Source organism: Myotis yumanensis, unplaced genomic scaffold (assembly GCF_028538775.1).
Source record: "Myotis yumanensis isolate MYYU_CA2020_CCGP unplaced genomic scaffold, mMyoYum1.0.hap1 SCAF_9, whole genome shotgun sequence".
In the NCBI taxonomy this organism is placed as follows: Eukaryota; Metazoa; Chordata; class Mammalia; order Chiroptera; family Vespertilionidae; genus Myotis; species Myotis yumanensis.
In genome coordinates, this window is record NW_027223760.1 from 70,700,053 (window position 1) to 70,725,827 (window position 25,775).

The following is a 25,775-nucleotide window of genomic DNA, read 5'->3' on the forward strand; positions in this document are numbered from 1 at the left end:
AAACAAAAATTTAATTCCAATTAGAGAAAAAGGTTAGGTAATGACTTTGAATTTTGAAGCTTGAATTAGATTAAAATATTTTATATTAAAAGTTTTGAATTAAATAATATTCACAAAATCATTTCTTTTAAAAAATTGAAAGTATATAAATTTAATATACATCTACATCTACCTATATTTAAAGAAAAAAAAATGGCAAAAACCTGTTTTTCTGTTGAATAAAATTTTGGCTGCCCTTAGCACAACAAAAACATCTTCCTACAGCTATGGTAGAGATGAAGTACCTGCTTAAAAAACCCTCCTAGATAAAATAACAAAATTATTATTTTTTCTGACTGATGATAAATTCTGTTTGAAAAAATAAAAATAATTAATTTAAGTAAATATATACTGTATGGCTCATAAACCAACACCCAAATGAGTGCAGGTTATCTAAATGCAACCTTTTAGAATTAATGCAAACCTTTTTAAGAAAAGATCAAGTCAATTCATAACTGAAAATTAAATGGATATAACAAAATTAGTCCAAATATATTCCAATATCATGATTTAAGTTCAAGAGCAGAGAAATTATAAATAGAAATGTATATTTAAAAAAACATATTTGTATATTATAATTTAATCCAAAATGATTTTTATACTTCTAAAAAATGAAACTATATTTATAGACATTTAATTTAATTTTTCCATATTAAATTATGTACAACTAAATATGAAGCCATTCAGAAACTAGACATTAATTACTAAACAGTGCAAATTGTCAATACAGTACGAAAAACTATTTTTTAAAGGTACTATGCTTCTCTTCCTCCAGCTATTTTTAATATTAATTTCATGTACACTGTTTCTGATAGTATCATAACTATACTATTTTAAAACTTCTAAATTATAGAATTTCAATAAATTGCTTTCAAAAATAATTTTTCAAAATACTAACTGATCAAATGCAACAATTACATGATATACATACATGTAAGTAAATGTCCCTAATTTTTTAAAAGATAATTCTCCTTTTCAAAGTCACTTTAGAAACTCATAGGAATTATCTTAGAAACAAACTTTACAGTTTTATCATCTGGAAGAAGATAAAGCATTATGGCTTAATATTTTAAAATAAGTGATATACTTGATGACAGTCTTAAAGAACTGAATCTTCTACTGCCTTCATGTAGAACTACAAGACTATGGAGGGGATAGGCAAGGATAAGTAAGTGAAAATCACACAAATATAATAGGTCAACCAAAGGTTTGTAAACAAATTTCTTAAAGAAATGCAATAGTATTTCTTTTAAAGATGATAAATGGTCTTCAATAACATATCTGATCAAAGTGTTTAGAAAGTAATAATCTTTGCCATTTCCTAAATGTAAGTGGTATAGCTTATATATTCTATCCATGCTGAGAGGAAAAAATAAATAAATGGAAATACCAGAATTAAAGCTTTGTCATTCACAAAGTTCATGTGTAGATGGGACTACATTTATTTTATTTGAATGAAAAATTTGAAGCCGACCCATGATTATGACTGCAAAACTGTAGTAAATTGCATAAGGCTAAATTCTCTTACAAATCTAAGAAAATTTAAAAACTATATTTCAATTTAATAAATATGAGCATTATTCTAATGTAAAATGTACTAATACTTTTACTCATTTTGAGACTAAAGTTAATGAGTAGAATCTTATTCAAAATTTAATAAAGAACATTGAAATTCAGAAGAATACCAACTACATACTATTACTGTTGTTAATTTGATTATTATTCTCAATTACAATTATAATAACTTTAAAGATTCCTTAAACTACTATTTTTTAACTTTATTACAGAATAGATTTAAATGAAATGCAATGGAAATAAGCTTTTGCTTCAAGAGAACTTTGAACATATATAAAACATCTGATCAAACTGTTATGTGAAAAATTATAAATAATTATGTAACTGGTAAATCAAGCTTTACAATAGCAAATCACTAAAAAATAAAGCCTTAAGACAGGTTATATAAAGTAAATAAATAGAAAAAATAATCATTGCATATAAACACATTACAGCCAGTAAGAAATTTACTTCCACATGGAAAACACTCATCCTATATAATAAAGGGTAATATGCAAATAGACCAAACAGCAGAACAACCAACCAACCAATCAAAGTGTAATATGCTAATGATATGCTAAGGCTGCTCAAGTGCTTGCTATTATGTGCACTGATCACCAGAGGGCAGAAGTCAACTGGTCAACCAGTCGCTATGACGTGCACTGACCACCAGGGGGCAGATGCTCCGACCGATAGTTTAGCTTGCTGCTGGGATCTGGCTGATTGGGACTGAGATAGGCTGGACACACCCTGGAGCCCTCTCATGGTTGCTCCCTGACCTGATAGTGCACCAGTGGGGTCCCTCAGCCTGGCCTGCATCCTCTCGCAATCCAGGACCCCTTAGGGGATGTCAGAGAGCTGGTTTCAGCTTGATCCCGCAGGGAGGGCACCAGATGCAGGGCTCATGGCTGGTGAGCGCTGCTGTGGCAGCATGAGCCTCTCCTGATTGAGACTGATTGGGCACGAGCCCACGGCAGGCACAGTAGTGCCGGGATAAGCAGGAGCGGCAGCTAGGAGCTGCAGGCGGCGTTGGACTGCAGGTTTTGGCCTGATCCCTGCAGGCCACCCAGAGGAACCCCACCCACGAATTTGTGCACTGGGCCTCTAGTGCAGTGGTTCTCAACCTTCCTAATGCCGCGACCCTTTTATACAGTTCCTCATGTTGTGGTGACCCCAATTTCATTGTTACAAATTGAACATAATTAAAGCATAGTGATTAATCACAAAAACAATATGTAATTATATGTGTTTTCCAATGGTCTTAGGCGACCCCTGTGAAAAGGTCGTTTGACCCCTAAAGGGGTCGCGACCCACAGGTTGAGAACAGCTGCTCTAGTGTAACGTAATACTTTACCAATTTTATTAATCTTTATTCATGAAAGCATTTACAGCATGCACATGTATACCATTAAATATCCCCAGATAATTTTTATTATATTCAAATAAACCAATGTGTTAAATTAACAAACAGCTTTCTCTAAATATCAAAAACAGTATTAACAGGTTGTTTCTTAGTTTATCTAAAAGCTGTAATGTAACAATATTGCCATCTAGTGTTCATATCAAATAAGCACTTCCAATACAAGTCTACTTTTGTTTTTCACTTAAAAAATTATATGTGCATAGGTTAAATACAAATTGTCATTCCTATGGACAAGAGTAGTTTTCATGGATGCATAAAAGGAGAGAAAAACAGAAAAAGTCACTGGGAGTCAATGGAAAGAAAAAGAAAAGGCATATGGGAGAATTACCCGTCCTATGATGTGATTTCTGTCACATTTTGTTCTTACACACAGTATATATGTAACCTGACTGTGTTAGATATTTTAGGGTCAGATGCATCATCCATTTGTAGCACCCCACCCTTTGTATCACAAATGGAAATAAAGCAAGATCAAGTCCTAAGTGATTTGATATCAAATGAACACAAATTCATTTAAGCCATGTGTTAAATATACAAAATTTATCATTTTGATTACTTGCAATGAGAAGATGAATAAAAATTATTTTAAGTTTATGGTTGAAAAGAATTTCATAGTTGTAAGGTGGAAAACAATTTAACTTGGTTAAAAAATAAAGATGCATTTGGGCTACATTGTTTCTCTAATCAAAGCTGTTGCTGGAAAAATCTTCTTCAAGTCTGGATGCTACCAGTGCTTTGCTATGTAGCCTTGGGCAGATCTCGTAGGCATTCTGAGCTTCAGTTCCTTTTCTTTAAAGATTAACTTAGTATGTGACAAGACTATAAAATGTAAAATACCCAACCAATGTAAGATACCAAAAAGCAAGGTAAGATGGATGGTGGCAGTAGTACCACTTACTAGATTGTTAACAATGACTGCTACCACTACCACAATATAATCCACTTTCAACTAAACCAGTGTGTAGGTCACAAAGATTTTGTGGGTTTTCCTAGTCCTCTCCCTTTGGTCATATTACCTGCCCATCATAAATTTCTAGTCTACTAAACTCTATCCACTGGAAATAAGGTGTCAGCTAATTTTATCTATTATTTTTCCTTTTTATTTACCCATTTTCTCATTTCTGTACAATAAAAATGGATCACTAGGTAGATCAGAAATATTTTTTTTAAAATCCTACTCATTCTCTATAACCCAGCTCCATTTTTCACCCTTTCTATGAAGTCATCTTCCTATACTCATGCCCAATCCAGAAGTGATCTCTCTCTGCTGTAAATTTCTCAGCAGCACTAACTAGCATTCATTTACAGCTATACATTATTTTTATGTACATTTGTACCACCCCCCCACACACAAATAAATTATAAGCTCTCTAAAAGGGAAAACCATTGATCATCCTTCTTTATATCTTCCACAAAGATAATTTTGGGGTACCTGAGGTACAATTACATGTGATACAAATGCCTTCCTGCTCTATTTAGAAGTACCTCACTTCCCCAGGCTTTAGTTCTCAAAGAATTACATGTGTCACATTGATTGGCAACAACATTTAACCTCTCTAAGCTTCAATCCCTTAAGATAAAGATCATAATACCTATTTCATAGTTATTGCAGCAGCAAAAATAAACATAAAATGTGTTGTATGTAGAAAGCTATTAATAAAATGTAAAGTTTAATTAAAATTACTTTATTTTCAGACAAAGCATTTCTAAAACATATATTGGAAAAAATTCCCTGCAATACAGATTAAAACTGAATTGGGTTTTTTAAACTATTGGCATTAGGGCTGCCAATCTACCTACCTATTTAGCTAGTTATATGCATAGCCTAATAACTGACTATATTACCTTTCTTCAAGAATACAGTAAAGGTATATAAAATTTTTTATTATAAATGCTGAGATAAAAATTATCTAACTTAAATGTTGAGTTAAATGAGAACATATATATTTGGTTCTCAAAGGCTTGAGTGAAGAATGAAAAGTTTCCACCAGCTATTAGATTACAAAGTCTAACATCCATTCAGGAACCAAATTTGTTTGCAGTGAATAAAAATGTAAATGCTATTATTTACATATTTCTCAACCTAAAAACTTATACATAAAACAACATTGCAACAAAGTCAGGTCACTTTGTTTTTCAATAAACACTAGTCACATTTTTTTTTTTCTCCTCTACCCGTTCATATCCATGAGATCAGGATTGTTTTTCTGGACCATATAAGAAATGTACTATGACTATATTTTTAATAATTAAGCTTTTTTTAAATGGCAACTAAAAAATCTGAACTTTATTAAATATGTCATGGTTCCTATTTTTAATGCTACTGCTGCCATCTAGTGAAAAATTTGAGAACTTAATCATTCTGAAGATAAGAGCATTTTTGTAAAAATGCATGTCAACTTAAAAGGTCTATTTGAGGAATAGGAATAATATTACTTACTTGCAAATAAAATTTTAAAATTTTTGTTTTCATTAAATTATATCTTTATATTATACTTCATCAATAATCATGAAGCCTTTTGTTTAATCATCAAGATCATTATAATTGTTTAATTTAAAAATTCCTTAATTATAAAAAGAAAAAAAATAGAAAATTAAACTGTTTTGATCATGCGGTTATACCTGTATGCAAATTCAGTGATATCCTTAAAGGTCTGGAATTTTCAATTACTTACCTAGACCAAATTACTTACTCATGCTGATCAAACCTCTAAATGCCTGGAACTCTACCAACTATTCTACCTGAAAAATTCCATAAAGATAAAGATGATAGATAACAGCCTATCACAAAGCTTACCTGGGAAAATATATTTGCTGTTGGAGCAACTCTGCTGTCCACGATACTATATAATATTGCTAATAATCTATCTAGTGGAAACAGTTTTGGTCCAAGGAGATGATTGCTTGTCTGTGAGAAAAAAGAAAATGGATTTCCTTCTTAAAGCAGAGGACTCACTCTTGGTACTACAAATTCCCAGTATCACAATATTTAGTTCCCCAAAGATGCTAACAAATCCAACTTACAGTCTCTACACAAAAACTTTACCTGATATAATCATGATTTATCCTTTAATATTTTCTTCAAGATTTTCTGACTTAGCATCAACAAATATTAAAGGATTCACAAGTCATCCAGCCTTGTCCTAAATATCACCCCTATTTTACTGTTGTAACCAGATGATAAGCGACAGCCAAGTCATTTGTCAAGAGAGTACATAACCAAAAGCAGGGTCGTGGTCCTAACTCCTAGCCTAGAAATTATCACTTATATCTCACCATTCCTCTTTGTGCCACAGACTAGAAAATGTATTTCTTCGACATTAATAGTTCTAAAAATACTACTTACAGTTCACATTTTAAAACAACATGAATGAAAGACAAAAGAGGCTACTACTATAAAATTCAAAGTCAAATCTCTAAGAATAACATCAGAAGAACTAGAGTTCATCTAGAACTAGAGACATCTTCATGATGGCAGTTGCTCTCTCAACACCGTCCTTTTCCTAGATTTGCACAAACCCACTCATTCCACAAAGATGGTCTAAAGTGCCAGCTCTTTCACAGTCCTCTCATCAGCAGGACTTATATATATATCCCTTCTCAAATTTCTTAATTGATTTTGTCTAAAAAATAAAATCTTAGCTTTTTGTTCACTCTTTGATTTTCTTCATTCACTCATTAAATTTGTGCATTTTTTAAATAAGCATCTATCAAATATCACCAAGTGCTGAGATACAGAGGTGAATGGATGTGCTTCCTTCCTTTAGGGAACTGGTGAGTGAGGATATTCCTCCACAATCCCAGACACACCACAGTGAAATTTTAAAAACACTAAAGGAAAAGGAGAAAAGAATTTAAAGCAGCCAGAGAAAATATAAATTTAAAACACAGACTTTTTCATCTCTAGTACCAGTTCCCTTGTATGTGCCCTTCAAACACTGTATTCAGCATAACAGGATATTAGTACAATATTATAATGGTACCATAGCAATAAAAGTAACTTCTTATATCCATATGACTAACTAAGGTATGAATTTATCCACTTCCCATAGTGTCCTAAATTCATGAGTTTTTCCCATTAGAGAAATTAAATTGAAAATACCTTTTCATGTTTCTTTAGAAAATTGGTTTTCTTGATTTTCCCATGATGCTACAATTAAGGAAAATAATTTTTAAGATTAAAATATAGTATTCCATAAAAACAGAAAACATCATTTGTTTAAAACATGGCACAGATAACACTAATTTATGTATCTTAGGCTTTTTTTTTATTTTATTCTACTTGCCCACCTAAAATATCACTTTAAAATAGCAACATATTTTAGTCTTGATTTGACTTAGATTTCGTATGTATAGATTACTTTGGTATGTAAAGAAGAAGCTTTTAAAATAAAATAGTGATACTTCCTAAAAGAACTTAATGTGGTCCTTGTCCTCATGAAACAAAAGACTGGAGGGAGAGGTAGGCAAAAATAAATATATAAAAGCTTATTACAAGTACATTTAATAATAAATAAAATTGCATATTATATTTTTTCAAAAAGAACATAATTCTAAAATGGGATTTATTCAGTTAATGTATATGCAGAAGAGGTTCCTGAATATCCTAGATAATGATGTATGAGTGCATGACACTACAGCAGGAGCTTCAGAACAACAAAGAAGTTAGTTTCCTTAAAATTATTCCCATCTCTCATACTTTAAACAAATCCTTATGCATTTTTAAAATATAGAATTATCACCTATGATATACCTGAGCTCTTCCTTGAAACTATTTTTCCCATTCAGGTTTTTATCTTAATTTAAAGCCTTAGAGGATGAATCCTAAATACATATTTAGCAATCTCTCATTCTAATCTCTGACCCTTAGAAATTTAGATATTGAGAAATTTCAAACTATTCGTGGGATCTTCAAAAATAAAGTAAAAAGAAGTAATTATTACCTTAAGGAAGAACCTCTTGTCAGTTCTTGATGGGTTATATGAAGCAAGGTATGCAGCAATTAAAATAAACTTAGAGTAATAAGGAAGTTCCACATGAGTATATGCTGAGAGACCTACACAACAAAAAACTTTCATGAAGGTACTTAACAGGCTACCATTAGATTTTAAGTATCTCTTTTATTTTCATCTCTTATCTTTTTACTTTCATACCACATTATCTAGTCAAAATGACCAATTCCTTGAGCGTAAAGTGCCATGATAATGGTGGTGGTGGTAGTAAACATTATCATCAATATGCTTTGCTCATTCTATTATTTTTGTTTGGCTCCTCCTATTCTGGTCTAAATGCTACCCAACGTGCCCTTCAAAACCACACTCTCCATTAAACCTTCCCTTGATGCTCCTCTATCACACCAAATTAGAAAAATCTCTCTACTCTGAATTCCTAGTTTGTGGGGTGTTTTTTCCCCCACTTATGACCCACATAACTTTATATCTATAATCATTACTTATAATTACACTAGAGGCCCAGTGCACAAAATTCGTGCACGTGGGGGCAAGGTGTTCCCCTCAGTCCCGCCTGTGCCCTCCCGCAGTCCAGGATCCCTTGGGGGATGTCCACCTGCCGGTTTGTGGCTGGATGGCCTTCTGCTGCTGCAGAGCCTACTGCTTGAGCTTCAGCAGCTGCTGCATGTGCATGGGCTGGGCCACCACAGTCTGTCCTGCGAACACTGAGTGGGTGAGTCAAGCGCGGAGGCAGGCTCATCCTGAGTTCTCTGCGCTTCTGAGTCACTGAGTTATTCAGACTGACTGCCTTCTACAGAGAACGACACCGGGATCAGGCCTAAGCCGACAGGAGGACATCCCTCTCGCAGTCCGGGATCCCTTGGGGGAATGTAGCAGTGCGCCAAGCGGCAAGCTGCCAGGGAGGAGCCTGAATCGGGGCCAGGCGCCACTCGGGCTCATCCCAGCCCGCTGGCACCTGCGGCTACAGCTTGGTAGTGCTACTGCGGAGTTGGGAAAGGCTCCCACCATAGCAGCTGCACTCGCCAGCCGTGAGCCCGCTTCAGGCTGAGCAGCACACCCCCTGTGGGAGTGCACTGACCACCAGGGGGTAGCTCCTGCATTGAGCGTCTGCCCCCTGGTGGTCAGTGAGCATCATAGCAACCAGTCATTCCGCCATAATGGTCTCTTAGGATTTTTATTATATAGACTAGAGGCCTGCTGCACGAAATTCATGCATGGGTAGGCTCCCTAGACCTGGCTGATGATCAGGGCCGATCTGTGGGGGGAGGCCTCCCCGCCCCTGCTGGCACCCGCCTTGGCTGGCCTGGGGCCTGTGGACTGGGGGCAGCTCCTGCATTAAGTGCCTGCCCCCTGGTGGTCAGTGCGCATCATAGCAACCTGTCATTCCACCAGTGGTTCTACCATTTGGTCGATTTGCATTTTGGGCTTTTATTATATAGGCTTGAACAGTTAATTATACTAAAATTATATTTCTTACCAAGCTATATTGTTCACTGAAAGAGCCATGTCTAATTTTTCCTTTTTTTTTTTCTTTTTGTATCTGAGTGCCTTTCACAAATGAAATAATTGAATGAATGGATAAATAAAACAACTGAGTCACTCAGGCAGCACTGATTTTTATAAGGAAATAAGGAATCTGATAGTTAATGAAAATACAGTATAGGTCAGACACTGTGATAGGTACTTTACTTAAGCATCTCTGAATTTGCTATAACTTAAAGCTAGATATCCTTCCCATTTTTTAGATGAGGACACTAAGTTGGACTCAAGATCACACAGTTAGGGAGTAGTGTCGACCAATTATTGTAGATTTTCTAACTCTAACATCTATTTCTTTCCATTAAAACACACAACTAAAAATCACTTGTATAGCATCAGGAGCACTGAGAAACCAAAACAGACAAAACAGAATCTCAGCACCATTTCATTTCATACCAGTTCCCCCAACTACTAGGCACTGATCTATTTTTTAAATAATATTTTAGGTATCTGCTTATTTTTTAAGTAAAAGCTGTTCTATTGGGATAAATCCAAAGTAATAATTTCTTTAAAGAAAACAAAAGCACAAAGCTTTTAAAACATAGTCAACTGAAATGTATCCTACAAACTGGGTTAACATAAAATTGAATTTTATTCATTAACACTCATGAAATACATACATACTGAGATGAAATTATGTAATGTAATTGTTTTAACAAAGCATTTAATAAAATAAAAACTGCTCGATTTTCACATGAAACAATCCAACATTCAGAAAACTGGTATACAAACTTTACTTCCTCATATTAGAGCTTCACTTAAAGGAAAATCAATTAAAATATCACTATAGCTTAAAAAGTAAATTTATTTTTGTAACACTACTGACTAATGTTATCTGTGGTATTAACTTTAGTATCTTAATTATTAGTAATAAAAGGGTTTCTCATAACTGTCTCAATACTTCCTTCATACCTTCCAGTTGTCCTGGATCTGTGTCATCTTTCTGTAGCTTTTCCCATTGTGAACTGAAAGAAAATAGAAATTAAGGGTTTGAAAAAATACTACATCAAAATACCATACTTAAAACAGAGTCCTAGAAAAACTAAAATTTATTACTGACAAAATAAATTCAATTTCCCTATAAACAAGACAATATATATATGCAATATACATGGTTATACTCTATGGAATCCTAAAGTGTATATTAGAACAATGTATCTTATATATCAACTAGAGGCCCAGTGCACGAAATTCAAGCACAGGTAGGGTCCCTAGGTCTTGCTGGCGATCAGGGCCACCAGATCCTCCCTTCCCCAGAATCCAGCTGCAGGCAAGTGCCTTACTTCGTTCCGTGCCGCCCCCTGGTGGTCAGTGCACATCGTAGCGAGCGATCAAACTCCTGGTCGAACTCCCAAGGGGACAATTTGCATATTAGGCTTTTCTATATATAGATATCCAAATGTTAATTTTCTTAAGTCTCTTTTCCTCTGATCACAATTGTAAGGCTACCAAAAAGTACCAACAAATAAATAATATCATCTGTCATTCAATAAAACTCCCAATGTTCCAGTTACCATATGAGATAAAATTGTTATACACTATTTCTAAACTCAGTAACAATCTCTTAACACATTGCGGACCAGTAGTTTTATTGCTAGCTTTACCCAGGGGCCAGATAAGTTTCTATTGAATGAGTACAATAGAATGTTAAATGCATGCTTTAAAATTAAATACCCATTGCATTTTGAAGTTATTTATTACATGTTCTTACAAGCTAATATCTTTTTAAAGAATTCTCGTGCCCTAACTGGTTTGGCTCAGTGGATAGAGCGTCGGCCTGCGGACTGAAGGGTCCCAGGTTCGATTCTGGTCAAAAGCATGTACCTTGGTTGCGGGCACATCCCCAGTAGGGGGTTGCAGGAGGCAGCTGATCGATGTTTCTCTCTCATCGATATTTCTAACTCTCTATCCCTCTCCCTTCCTCTCTGTAAAAAATCAATAAAATATATCTATATAATAAAAGCCAAAGTGACCATTACGGCGGAATGACCAGAATGATTGGTCGCTATGATGCGCAATACAGGAGCTTCCCCTGATGGTCAGTGCGCTCCCACAGGGGAAGCACCACTCAGCCAGAAGCCAGGCTCATGTCTGGCGAGCACAGCTGAGGTGGTGGGGGCTTCTTCTACCTCCGTGGCAGTGCTTAGGAGCAGCAAGCTGAGTGGTGAGCCAAGCGGTAAGGAGTGAGGGATGCCGGATTGTGAGAGGGATATCTGACTGCAGGCTTAGGACTGCTAGCTTAGGCCCGATCCCCGGTGGGACTGGGTCTTAGCCAGCAGGCGGACATCCCCCAAGTGGTCCCAGACTGTGAGAGGGTTCAGGTCAGTCTGAGGGACCCCTCTGTCCCCAGTGCACGAATTTCGTGCACCGGGCCTCTAAAATAAAAAAATAAAAAATAAATAAAAATACATATATATATAAAGAATTCTCGTGATTGGCCATAAGCCTTAGAACAGAAAACATGCGAATTCTCATTATCTGTCCGCAATGTGTTAAAATAAGTATCACTGTATCAGAAAACCGAGGCCTACAAGTTAAGTTGCCCAGGATACCCAGTCAGTCAGTACTGGAGCTAAGAACTGAATCCGTGTAGATGTCTACAGAGTTCATGGTATTTCAACGGTCCCACTCTGATCTTACTTGTAATGAAAACTATTCAACAGCCCCAAATATTAAGACTATGAAGTAATTATGATATGTCAAATCAAATTCATAAGGAACACACCATAGTGTAAAGACTGTCCTGGAAGACTAAAGTTTTAGCTGTATGACCTTGAATAAATCAATAACCTTCTCATCAAAAAATAAGGCAATTAGCCCTGGCCAGTGTGGCTCAGTTGGTTGGAGCGTCGTGCCATACACCAAAAGGTACCAGAGCCTGGCTTCTGGCTGAGTGGTGCTTCCCCTGTGGGAGCGCACTGACCATCAGGGGAAGCTCCTGTATTGCGCAGTTGGGGAGTGTGTGGGAGGCAATCTATCCATCTCTTTCTCTCGCTCTCCCTCCCTTCCCCTCTTAAAAAAAAAAAAGCATGTCCTCAGGTGACAAAACAAATAAGGTAATTAGATGCAATGATCTGTAAGGACCCTCTGCAGCTCTAAGTCTCTTAAAAAGCTCTTAAAATGCTAATTTAAAAGTAAATGCCAGATCAGAACAATTAAATATATTAAATCAAAATATATATTTTTTCAAATCTATAAGCATAGTTGAAAATTCTGGGAATACAGCAAGTAGGAAATTTTGATATGCTACTAGTAACCTATGGGAAGAGCAAACCTAGTCTTAACAAGCTGACTTTCAAAATAGAGCATTTAGAGTTGATGGTGCTTCAGATTAGAAGGCATTTTCACATTCCTTTGAGATAGTTTAAAGTCATAAGATTTTCTTATATAGTAATTACCCGTTTAATGTTATTATTTAACTCTCAAAGGACAACCAGGGAAAAAGTGACCATCTTTAATGGGAAAAGAAGAGATTATAATATTTACTAAATGTTTACTATGAACCATATCCCTTAACATATCCCTTTTATTACTCATAAACTGTATTTCTTTTCTTTTTTTTACAAATGGCAAAACTGAGTCAAAGAAGTTAACTAATTTGCAAAGGCTGCAAGCCTCTAAGTCAGCGGTTCTCAACCTGTGGGTCACGACCCCTTTGGCGGTCGAATGACCCTTTCACAGGGGTCGCCTAAGACCATCCTGCATATCAGATATTTACATTACGATTCATAACCGTAGCAACATTACAGTTATGAAGTAGCAACAAAAATAATTTTATGGCTGGGTCATAACATGAGGAACTGTATTTAAAGGGCCAGAAGGTTGAGAACCACTGCTCTAAGTGGTGGAACCAACGTTTCAATTGAGATCTGTCTGACTAAAACGTCATTCCATGTTCTAAATAAATATCAATTTCCAGAAATGAGTCAGAGTCACAGTAGTTGTATTAATTGCCACAGAATAGGCTAGAATTTTAAGATAAACCAGGTTGAATTCATATTTCGTAATTGTACAAACTGCTTATAAAAGTTATATAAAACATACATTTCAACAAAAACAGCTTAAGTCAGGATCTAGCCGTCTATGACTTTATTCTGCTTATCCCAAGTATTTAATATCAATTAGGAAATATCATATATGTGGTTATTATTTTTTAATTTAATAAAATTTATTTTACATGGGTGAAGGGGGTCAAAGATATTGGAGGGGTGAGAAATGAACGAGTCATTTAACTTGTAGCAATTTGAGCACTTTCAAATGGATAAGTAGATATCACCAATCTTAGAATGCTATTTCTCTACTATACTACTGCAAAGTCTTACTGCTCCTTTATGCCACATTGTGAGAAAAAAGGGAGGGCATCTATCTATATTATAAAAGGCCTGTTGCCCTAACGCTGTAATGACCAAACACTGGCGCGGGTGGGTGGGGCTGCGAGCATGGTGAGGCCACGCTGGTGGGCAGGGATATGTGATTTCGCATGCTGGGCTTCTAGTCCTATGTAATAAAAACCCAGGGGCCAAACAGTGTAACGACCAGAACGACCAGTAAACCAGTCACTATGACGCACACTGACCACCAAGGGGCAGACGCTCAATGCAGGAGCTGCCCCCTGGTAGTCAGTGCGCTCCCACAGTGGGAGCACCCCTCGACTAACTGGAATAAGTGGGCGCTTCTGCAGCGGGCCAATCCCCTAGGCCACACCCCCCATCAGTTGTTGAATCCCATGCACTGGGCCTCTAATATATATGTAAAAGCCTAAGCAATTGTTCGGCCAGTAGCTATGATGTGCAATGACCACCAGGGGGCAGACACTCCGACTGGGAGCTAAGATGCACAATGACCACCAAGGTGCAGATGCTCAACGCAGGAGCTGCAGAGCTGCGGTGACTTTGCAGCTGTGGTTCTTGGGTGATGCACTGGAACCAGAAAGGAGGGAGCCCGATTCTGGGGTGTGTCACACAAGAACCGTCCTCTCACAATCTGGGAATCCTCGGGGGATGTCGGAGAGCTGGTTTCGGCCCGATCCCCGCAGGCCAGGCCAAGGAACCCCACCGGTGCACGAATCAGTGCACCAGGCCTCTAGTTATATATAATATGACTAGAAAAGTAACCACTTGGAGTAAAAATGCAAACTATCCTAACAACCAACAATTTTTTTCAAAAATGACAAAGAAAATGATTATTAAAGGAATTTAGCAAATTAACACGACAAAGTTAATAAAACAAATATACTTTATATCAATAAATACAACTCATTAAAGAAAAAGGTTTTCAAAATGCTTCAATTAGGCAGGAGGTCAGATTAGCAATGCTTATTTCTGTGCTCTATACCTTTCTGTGAAAAAAACATATTACAGACCATATATTAATTCCAAAGGGAAGTAGCTGCCTTTGCATATATAAAAATACGTATGTACATATCTGAAATTTTTTTTAAAGATACAGAGAAATAAATATATATATACACAGAGGATAGACCAGAAATTCTATGTGGTTAGAAAGAGTGAAAAGGGTAAAGATGGGTGTGAGACAGGGAATCAAACCATGACCATGCCCAGCCATGCCAGCTGGGCAGGACTGGCATTTTTAAGTGACTTGCTCAGACCCCATAAGACAAAAAATGGCTGAGCTGGAAATCAAACCCATGTACTTCCCACTATATTATGTGCCACCCTATCACCTGAGCAGTTTCATTACTATGAAATTCTAATAAAAGACAAATGTAGATTTATGATTTGATTTACATATTTCTTTAACAAATTTTCATGATACCATTCAAATACCTCACATAAATATATTTTTAAAAGGCTAAAATTGATTTTGCTGTACCTACCCAGATATTTTACATTTTGCAATTGTTCCAAAGTGTGTAGCATACTGGTTAAAAATTGTCTGTCCTTCCCCAAAAAACAAGAAGTAATTCAAACCTCTAGTTTTTTCCAATGTGAAGAAGGTAAAGGAAAACTGTACAATAACTAACCAAATAAAAGATATAAACATATAAACAAAAAATTACCTTGATATTTCCCTGAGATAAACAGTCTGCATGGCTTTCTTCAAATGAGGTTCAATATTTCTCCAGAGTTTGCGAGTATCACGTTCACCTGCTACCCAAAATGAAGAAAATTTCAATAATTTAGAGCTTATAAAAAGTTTTTTAAAGTTAATAGATAAAATTATATAGTTACCTTCTCCTTTAACCACGGGTTCACAATATTTAGGAAAATTAAGTACTGCCTAGAAACAAAGAAAAATAGTAGTTATCTACCACAATTACGAATTATTTTTCAGGTAAAAATCTTAAACTATTCAAGGAATTTTACTGTGATTTAATTTCTTAGGTAAAATGTTATTAAAGCTTATTACTAGAACTAGAGGCCCGGTGCATGAAATTCATGCACTGGGGGGCGGGGAGGGGGTGGGGAAGTCCCAGATTGCGAGAGGGCACAGGCCAGGATGCGAGAGGTTAGCCAGCCAGGGATCGGCCGTACCCCAGCAGCAAGCTAACCTACCAGTCAGAGCGGCTACCCCCTGGTGGTCAGTGCACATCATAGCAAGCAGTTGAGTGGCCTTAGCATACCATTAGCATATTACGCCTTGATTGGTTGAATGACCGACCAGAGGACCAGAGACAGCATATTAGGCTTTTATTATATAGGATAATAAAACAGCAAATATCAATAATAGTAGTAAAAAAATATGAAAAATATTCCTTAATTGGCTAAATCCTGCCCATTAGCCCCTAGATATAAAGTAATACAACAAAGCATAATTTGTAATTTTAAGTCATAATAATGTTCAAAGGAACATAAAACACAAATAAAATACCCCCAGCCCAAAGAATTAACCTGTTAATTTCCAAAGTCTGATCATTCTCACAAATTAAAAATCTAGTGCAGTACAACTCAAACTATTTCGACTGCCAGCACTGCCTGAGATTGTTACAAATCCAAGTTCTTAGCATCCTCCCAGGCACACTTGGTCAGAATCCTGAGGATGAGACCCAAGAAGCTATGTTTTAACAATCTCACTAGGAATTCTATGTATCCTAAAGTCTGAGAAGCAATGATTAATCATAATCACTTAGTAGTTTTCCATGAATCCACATTGAATTCTACTGAAAGGTAGTTTAAGCAAATTGAGTACATGTAATTGTTCAAACACAGTCTCTATATTTAAGTACACCTATAAAAGTGAGCCCTTACTGCCGAAACCGGTTTGGCTCAGTGGATAGAGCGTCAGCATGCGTTCTGAAAGGTCCCAGGTTCGATTCTGGTCAAGGGCATGTACCTTGGTTGCGGGCACATCCCCAGTAGGAGATGTGCAGGAGGCAGCTGATCGATGTTTCTCTCTCATCGATGTTTCTGACTCTGTATTTCTCCCTTCCTCTCTATAAAAAAATCAATAAAATATATTTTTTTTTTAAAAAAAGTGAGCCCTTACCAACAAGTGGAATTCTAAAAACAAAATATTTGTCAAATACAAAATACTTTTCACAACTTTGACTATTAACATTCAAATATGCTCTCCAATGTTATGCCCACTTCTCCTACGTTAATCCTCAAATATAGGCAAATTCCCACTTGATTGTATTGGAGTTATACACAACAAATCTAAATTCAAGCCCACTGGTATTTTAAACTACCCAGAGAGTAAAAATACATATAAAGGCTACTAACAAAATCACAAAAATAATTCCAAAGCACAATCAGAAATAATTTTAGATGATTTTTTTATATTATAAATTTTCACAACCATTGTACATTCTCCCATATAACTTCCCATTATTCATTACCACTTAAGTATATAATTTACTCTTAACTAATCTCATCAACGTTGCATACCATTAGCATATTATGCCTTGATTGGTTGAATGACCGACCAGTTCGACCAGTAGCTATGATGTGCAATGATATCTACTTTCAAATGGATAAGTAGATATCACCAATCTTAGAATGCTATTTCTCTACTATACTAATGTTTTTGATAAATGGGTTATGCCTATTTATCAAAAACATTAGCAGGACAAAGATCAGTAAAGGGAAGGGAGGAGAGGCATAACTTTATTAAAAAATGACCAATTGCTCAGGGAACACTAGTATTCCTAATAACAGAAGGAGCGTAATTATCAACAGCTAATTATAACCATCTGTTACCTCATTCTTGACAACTAAATTTTCATTATGCCCATTTATCAGCTGAAGGAAGAGAAGAAAAATATAATTTGCCTACAGGCACACAGAGATTCCACTGCCTAAATTTATGATTGTGGATCTGAGATGTTCTGGGAATTTACTTCCAAACCAATAAGAATGCCATGTTATCAAAGCCTGATTCTGGTGAAACAGAAAATACACACTATTGCACTTCACAGGTGTTGTGTTTTTTACAAATTGAAAGTAAGACCCTCTACCAGCAAAAAAGTTACAACTTGACTTATCGTGATACTTGCTTTACTGCAATACTTAATTACTAGAGGCCCAATGCACGAAATTTGTGCACGGGGGGAGGGAGTGTGTGAGTGTGTGTGTGTGTGTGTGTGTGTGTGTCCCTACGCCCAGCCTGCACCCTCTCCAATCTTGGACCGTTGCTGGCTCCCAACCACTCACCTGCCTGCCTGCCTGATTGCCCCTAACTGCTTTTGCCTGCCAACCTGATCACCCCCTAACCCAGCCATGGGCACTCTATGGCCCGCGGGCCGGATCCGGCCCATTTGAAATGAATAAAACTAAAATAATAAAAAAAAAGACCATACCCTTTTATGTAATGATGTTTACTTTGAATTTACATTAGTTCACACAAACTCTCCATCCATGCTTTTGTTCTGGCCCTCCGGTCCAGTTTAAGAACCCATTGTGGCCTTGAGTCAAAAAGTTTGCCCACCCCTGCCCTAACCACTCCCCTGCCAGCCTGATCAATGCTGAACTGCTTCCCTGCTGACCCGATTGCCCCTAACTGCCCTCCCCTGCTGGCCTGGTCCCCCCTAACTGGCCTCCCCTGCCGACCTGATCGCCCCTAACTGGCCACCCCTGTAGGCCTATTTGCCCCCAACTGCTCTCCCCTGCTGGACTGGTTGCCCACAACTGCCCTCTCCTGCCGGCCATCTTGTGTCCACATGGGGGTAGCCATCTTGTGTGTTGGAGTGATGGTCAATTTGCATATTACCTCTTTATTATATAGGATGGTGATCTGAAACCCAACCTGTATACCTGTATTTCGCTTATACAGCAAAGAAAAACTTGCATTACTTTAAGAAACAAAACAATCTATGATGAATACTGAGTAGGTTGCCACAAAATAGGATAGGCAATTTGGGAAGCTTTTCCAACTTCTCAGTGATTTTCAGAAAGACTTCACTGTTGCATTTGAAATAATTTGTTAGAAAATAACCTGATACCTGTACATTGTAATAAGCAGAACTGTAAGATACACCCCAAGACTCCTGGCCGCTAGAGTACACACACCTCTGTTATTCAATGAAACACTAATTTGGGCACTGCTGTGAGGGATTTTGTAGATGCAATTAATTCCCTAAAATCTATACTATTTATGGGAGAGTTAAAGTAAGGAGATGATCAGATAAGTCTGCCCTATCAGAGGAGCCCTTTAAAAGCAAAGTTTCCTCTGGCTGGTCACAGAAGTCAGAGATTCGGTATAAAAGGATTCAACATGCCCTTGCTGGCAGGTAGATAAAGAGGGCCACGTGGAAAAAAATATGGGTGGGCTCTAGGAGGCCTGAGAGAGACAAACAAGGAAACTTGGGACCTCACTGTTACAACCAAGAGGAACTCAATTCTATCAACAATCTAAAAGAGCTTGGAAGTGGTTTTTCCCCAGAGGCTCGAGATGAGTATTTAGTTCAACCAAAACTTTAATTTAGCCTTGTGATATCCTCAGCACAGAAGCCAGCAACACAGTGTCTGGGTTTCTGACCTACAGAACTATGAGATAATAAATTTGTGTTGTTGTAAGCCACTAAATCAGTGGTAATTTATTTTGCAGCAATAGAAAACTAATACATAGAATGAAGTATAAAAACATATTCCATGGCCAAGTACAAGTAATTTCTAAACTTTTTTGCCTTTTTTAGAATACCTACATTTTATTTCAAAAACATTAGCAGGACAAAGATCAGAACTGAGGACATTTACATTAACATTAATTTATAGAAATTTTCATCAAGCAATGAGGCCTTACTCTGTGCCAGATCTTACTATTCTAAGTGCTCTATATGCATTAATTTATTCAATCCTTCAAATGATGTTATGAAGTAGACATTATTATTCCCATTTTACAGAAAAGTTAAAGCTTTAAATATCTGATTTCCATTTCTTTAATCAGCCAGAGAAAACTCGCCCTTCTAAAGGACTCATGTGATTAGATGAGAACCACCTTGATATTGCTGTCAAGATATCCTGAAGCCAGATGATATGAAAAAATAAATAAGTTGAAATTCAGATGAGGAATAAGCTATTTACAAGGATTCAAAGTGCCTCCACACAAAATACACATTAATTACCAAGGAAACACCACCTTAATGAAACAATCAAAGTGAACATTATCAGTAATAAGATAAAATCAAATCTTGTAACCTGACAGGATGCAATGAGAACACTGCATCATTTCTGTGATATTTCTGTCAGATACTCAACCTAAATCTACTCATGAAGAAACATTAAACAAATTGAACAAATAGCCTACAATCTTCAAAGGTCTTAAGATCATGAAAGTCAAAGAGTGAGAAACTGTTCCAGATGAAAGTTCAAGAGCAATGACAACTAATTGCAATATGTGATTATGAACTGAATTCTTTTGCTCTGAAGTATATTATTGGAATAACTGGCCAATCTTGATAGGGTCTGAGTATCAGATTGAAGCATAAATCAATTTTCTAATTTTGATGGTTGTACTGTGGTTTTGTAAAAGAATGTCTTTGTAGAAACTGCCCACTAAGATTCAGGGTGATCAAGTCACAAACTTACTCTCAAGTGTTTGGGAGGAAAAGAGGGAAAGTTCACTATGTTTGCAATTTTTCTATAAATTAAAATTGCTTCCAAAATCTACACTAATAAAAGAGAAAGATGCAAATCGACTATATCTTTGTGACACCCACCAGCCAATCAGGAGTATGCAAATTAACCCAACAAAGATGGTGGGTTAATTTGCATACACAGGCGCTAAGCGGCCGGTGGCGGGGCGGGACGCTTGCCTTTGGCACTGCCCCAGCTGCTCTGGGCCTCTGGGCAGCGTGGGAAGGCGGAAAGGCGGCTCCGGGCCGAGTGAAGCTGGTGCCGGCAGCCTGGGGAAGGAAGGCCCATTCCTGCACGAATCTTCGTGCATTGAGCCTCTAGTTTTAAAATAAAATTTAAAAATATCCAATACTCTCACCTTCTTGTAAATACCATATATAAAAAATAATCAGAACTATTAGCATGTCAGTACCAATGAATGTGGCTGTGATACAAAAAGAATTCTTAATTATCCAGGACCATAAGTAAAAGCACCCTGTAAAAGCTGTCTTAAACACCACTTTCTGTTTATTCCATGTCTACAGACTATGTAACTTTTTTTTTTTTTAAATATATTTTATTGATTTTTCACAGAGAGGAAGGGAGAGGGATAGAGAGTTAGAAACATCGATAAGAGAGAAACATCGATCAGCTGCCTCCTGCACACCTCCTACTGGGGATGTGCCCGCAACCAAGGTACATGCCCTTGGCTGGAATCGAACCTGGGACCTTTCAGTCCACAGGCCGACGCTCTATCCACTGAGCCAAACCGGTTAGAGCGACTATGTAACTTTTAAGAATAGGCCACAGCTATATTTAACATGGATGAATATACCAAGTAAAATGTTGGGCAAAAGTACATAGATTAAAAAAGAAAAGAAAAAAAGAACACATCCTGTATGTTTTCATTTAAAGAAAGTTCAAAAACAAAGAAACCTAATCTTTGAAATAAGAACAGTGATTACTTCAGAAGGAAAGAAGAGGCAGAAATTGGGAGGAAGCATGAAGTAGGCCCCTGAGATGCTGGTAATTTTCTACTGTTTGACCTAGATTATATTTACAGAAGTGTTTTCACTCTGTGATAATACATTGGAATACATATTTATGGTTTCTGTGCTTTTCTTTAGGTATAGTATACTTTAATCAAAAGCTAAGAAAAAATAAAAGAAATACAAAGCTAACTAGATTATTTGTCCTAATTAAACACTCCACCTCTCCCTTAAGTACCCATAACCAAAGAACAGCTCTTATCTGTGAAAAAGTCATCCTCATCCATAAAGCAATTAGTTTCTATCTATCTATATAAAAGCCTAATATGCAAAGTGTCCCCTCAGGAGTTTGACCGACTGGGAGTTCGATCGCTCACTATGATGTGTGCTGACCACCAGGGGGCGGCACAGAATGAAGGAAGGCCCTGGAGGGCAGCCAGCAGCCGGGGAAGGGAGGCCACGGCTGGTGGCCGGCAGCAGAGAACCTACCCATGCATGAATTTTGTGCACTGGACCTCCTAAGGATATAAAAGATTGGTGAAGGACACCATTCACCCAGCTATCTGTCAGATTAACTCTGACAGTCAATAGGATGACAACTCTTCTGCCTCAGACTTCATATGACTTCAATCTCTGATACAAACCTACAGTAGGTATTAGCAGTCTCCATACTTGGGCTCTGGTTTATGTTCTTGCAGATCTCAATCTATTTTTAAGCCCATAAACTTTTGCTCAGCAAAAGAAAGCAAACTAAAATTAACAGATCACCAACAGGTTAGCAGGCATTTTACATGTATTCCTTTCTTTTTACTTCAAAAAATTCCTTTGAAGTAAGTATATATACTTAACACAAGAGAAAACTCATGTTCAAAAAGGTGAGGTAATTTGGTCAAGATCACAGAGCTGGCAAAGGAAGAAGAAGTTTCTTCATCTGTAAAATGAGGATTCATGACAGTACCTTCCTTCATAGGGTTGTTGTAAAAATTAATTGAACTAATAATGGTAAAAAGGTTCATAACAGTGCCTGGCACACAGGACATACTCAATCAAGGCTAGATCTTATTTAAGAAGTAACATAGTATAATAGTTGTGAGCATATGCTATCGAGCCAGACACCATGGTTCTTTATTCATAAAATGTTACAATCTTTTTAATTTTAGTTCTCAGGGACCATTTTTTCCTATTATACAATCACATGGCAAATAAGCAAAAGTAACTACTATGTACCGAAACACATTATTATATGCTGTCTTTATGAGTCCACTGATAGCTGAAGGACAGATATGCAACCATTTCAGAACAATCTCTTCCACATCAAAAAACAGTTTAAAAATAAATGAAAAAATCTGAAATCTAAGAATGTCATGATACCATTTGAAGTCGTCAGAGTTTACCTTGAGTTGGTCAGTTGCATGTGATAGAGCTAAGTTATGAGTGAGGCATCAAAAGTCTTCCTGTACATTATGCAGCTTTTCTGTGCCAGATCCTTCTCTGCCCTGCTGCCTAATACCCACTCTTCCCATTCTTCAACACCCAGGAGCCGTCCACCTAGCCCCACGCTGAAAAATAAAATCAAAACCCCAGAAAATGCTGGGTCCTGGCTATAAAAAGCAGCTATACTACTTTATTAAAATAATTCGCCAATTATCAATGATCCTCTCAGAAATTATTTGTGTTTTAAAAGAATATTTATTTGCCCGGCTGGCATGGCTCAGTGTGTCGACCTATGAACCAGGAAGTCACGGTTCAATTCCCAGTCAGGGCACATGCCTGAGTAGCAGGCTTGATGCTCAGTAGGGGCTTGCAGGAGGCAGCCAATCAATGATTCTCTCTCATCACTGATGTTCCTATCTGTCTCTCCCTCTACCTCCCTCTCTGAAATCAATAAAAAAAATTTAAGTGTTTGTTAAGTTTTTATACCTTTCTGTTACTCTTCATTTTATTTTAACAGAGTTCTAAATTTTCTACAATTAGAAAAAAAAAGGGGGGGAAAACACTCCCAAGGCCAACTGAAAAGACCTAAGTAAAAATAAATGAAAGTTTTCTAATAGGTTCAAAATTTGTACTAATCCACAGATTTCTTCCATTTTATGGTGTATTAGCCTCAAAGGGCCAAATCAAAATTTCCATAATAAACCATCAGCTTCCAACCTATCCCACATCATTTCTACATGGAAAAAATATTAAAAGGCATACTTTTTTTTTTTTTAATGCTCACTCACCAGATGTCTGAGCTCTTTCAAATCCCTGCAGACAGTGTAGAAAACGCCAAGAAGAATATTAATGTAAGCAGCATAGAAATCAGCTGAATATTCTGGAGGATGATCATGGGACAGGATCTTTTGAAGGTTCCCTGTTCCCAGGACACAAATGAACGTAGAATGATTAATACAGCACCCTACTTATATCTTCCAACATTTTATAACAAAGGTTTAAAATAGCAATGATTAAAGAATAAAGCTATTACAAGATTTAAAAAGTAATACAAAAGTTAAAACTGAGGTAAAAACAATTATAAATCTAATGTTCTAAAAAAATTAAATGTTACTTAACACAAATATTAAACAATGACATCTAAAGAAAATTTCAAGATCCTTATTACTGGCAAAATCATTATCAGAGACAAAAAATAACATAGATTCTATTTTCTTTTCCTGCCTATTAAGTATATCAACTTGCAAAAACAAAAAGGGGCACTACATAAACTAGGGCTACTACCACCACACTGGAAAATGCTCAGTTTTTTATAAATTAAAAGAATTTATAAATATTTTAATGAAAGTCATCATACTTTGTCATTCCCCCCCTTTTTTAAAAATATTTTTTATTGATTTTTTACAGAGAGGAAGGGAAAGGAATAGAGAGTTAGAAACATTGATGAGAGAGAAACATCGACCAGCTGCCTCCTGCACACTCCCCACTGGGGATGTGCCCGCAACCAAGGTACATGCCCTTGACCGGAATTGAACCTGGGACCCTTGAGTCCATAGGCCGACGCTCTATCCACTGAGCTAAACCGGTTAGGGCTGTCATTCCCCTTTTGAAAAAATGTTTTCTTCCTACAATCTTGGCATCTTTATTTCTCTTCTATCTTAAAGTCTTTATATAATATCATATATTTAGAGTCCTTAAACTTATATTTAATCTTGCTAGAAATATCGTATCGTAGAAACAGTTATAGAGAAACAATCACCTATTATTCAAAATTTCCCAGTTACAATAATGAATCCTTTTTTTTTTTTTAAATATATTTTATTGATTTTTTACAGAGAGGAAGGGAGAGAGATAGAGAGTTAGAAACATCGATGAGAGAGAAACATCGAGCAGCCGCCTCCTGCACATCTCCCGCTGGGGATGTGCCCGCAACCCAGGTACATGCCCCCGACCGGAATCGAACCGGGACCTTTCAGTCCGCAGTCCGGCGCTCCATCCACTGAGCCAAACCGGTTTCGGCAATAATGAATCCTTATTGCAATTCCCTCTGACTTATTGGTGCAATGGTTTCTTTACACATCTCAGTTAAGAGCTTTTTGGAAGGCAGCTATGCTCACCACTATACCACCAACGCAAGAGCTTTTTGAATATGACTTATACTTTAAACATAGTTCCACAGGGTTCAAGACTTTTGCAATACTTACAAGTAAAAACTCTTTTAGGATGTTCTGACCATGTCAATTTCCTTATTTAACATTCTGATTAAATGAGCATTTTTACCATAGCTACTATGACATTTAACAACAGCTCCTGACTGTAAGCACTCTCTTATTCTCTTGTTCCTCACAATAAGTTAGATACAGGTATGAGATCAAACAATTTATGTGGATTATCAACAGATGTTCATAAACAGAAATTTAGAAGTAGCTATATCCAGGGGATCTTTTAAATAGGGCAGTTGATCCAAAAAATTTTTTTTTCAAAGTCTAGTTTTAGGTTTAGAATATTATCATGAACAGATTCCAGATGGAAGACGGTTACCTGATTTGCATTTTTATGTCACAACTACCAAAAAAAAAACAAAAACACAAAAGCCAAAACTTGACTTTGGAGTCTATGTATTTTTATATTCTAATAGCAAAATTTAAATGTAATGTCACTAAGCTTTTCTCTTTTAATTATGCATGAGAAAATATTTGATACACAGAAAATGTCCAAAGGTGCAAACTTGGAGATAAAGATATTTTCATATGAAAGTCACCAAATAACTGGACAGATGGAAGGAGAGGGAAGGAAGGCAGGAAAGAAAGGATAA

At 36.7% G+C, this 25,775-nt stretch overlaps 1 protein-coding gene across 6 annotated transcripts in view; it reads right to left on the reverse strand.

Moving 5' to 3' along the window:
• The window catches only part of ORC5 (origin recognition complex subunit 5), a 161,227-nt gene that overhangs the window by 118,370 nt on the left and 17,082 nt on the right, over nt 1-25,775 (reverse strand). For 4 of the 6 annotated variants that reach the window (XR_011472684.1, XR_011472683.1, XM_070424603.1 and 1 more), the window contains 7 exons: nt 23,749-23,879; nt 15,717-15,765; nt 15,545-15,635; nt 10,438-10,490; nt 7,960-8,072; nt 7,119-7,166; nt 5,814-5,924 (listed from right to left, as the gene is read on the reverse strand). Coding sequence is in view for 4 of the 6 variants with exons in the window: in XM_070424603.1 (XP_070280704.1) it covers nt 5,814-5,924; nt 7,119-7,166; nt 7,960-8,072; nt 10,438-10,490; nt 15,545-15,635; nt 15,717-15,765; nt 23,749-23,879 (596 nt within the window). In the remaining 2 variants the exon portion in view is untranslated. The remainder of the gene's footprint in view (nt 1-5,813; nt 5,925-7,118; nt 7,167-7,959; nt 8,073-10,437; nt 10,491-15,544; nt 15,636-15,716; nt 15,766-23,748; nt 23,880-25,775) is intronic. The other 2 variants (XM_070424602.1, XM_070424604.1) reach the window with 2 other exon arrangements.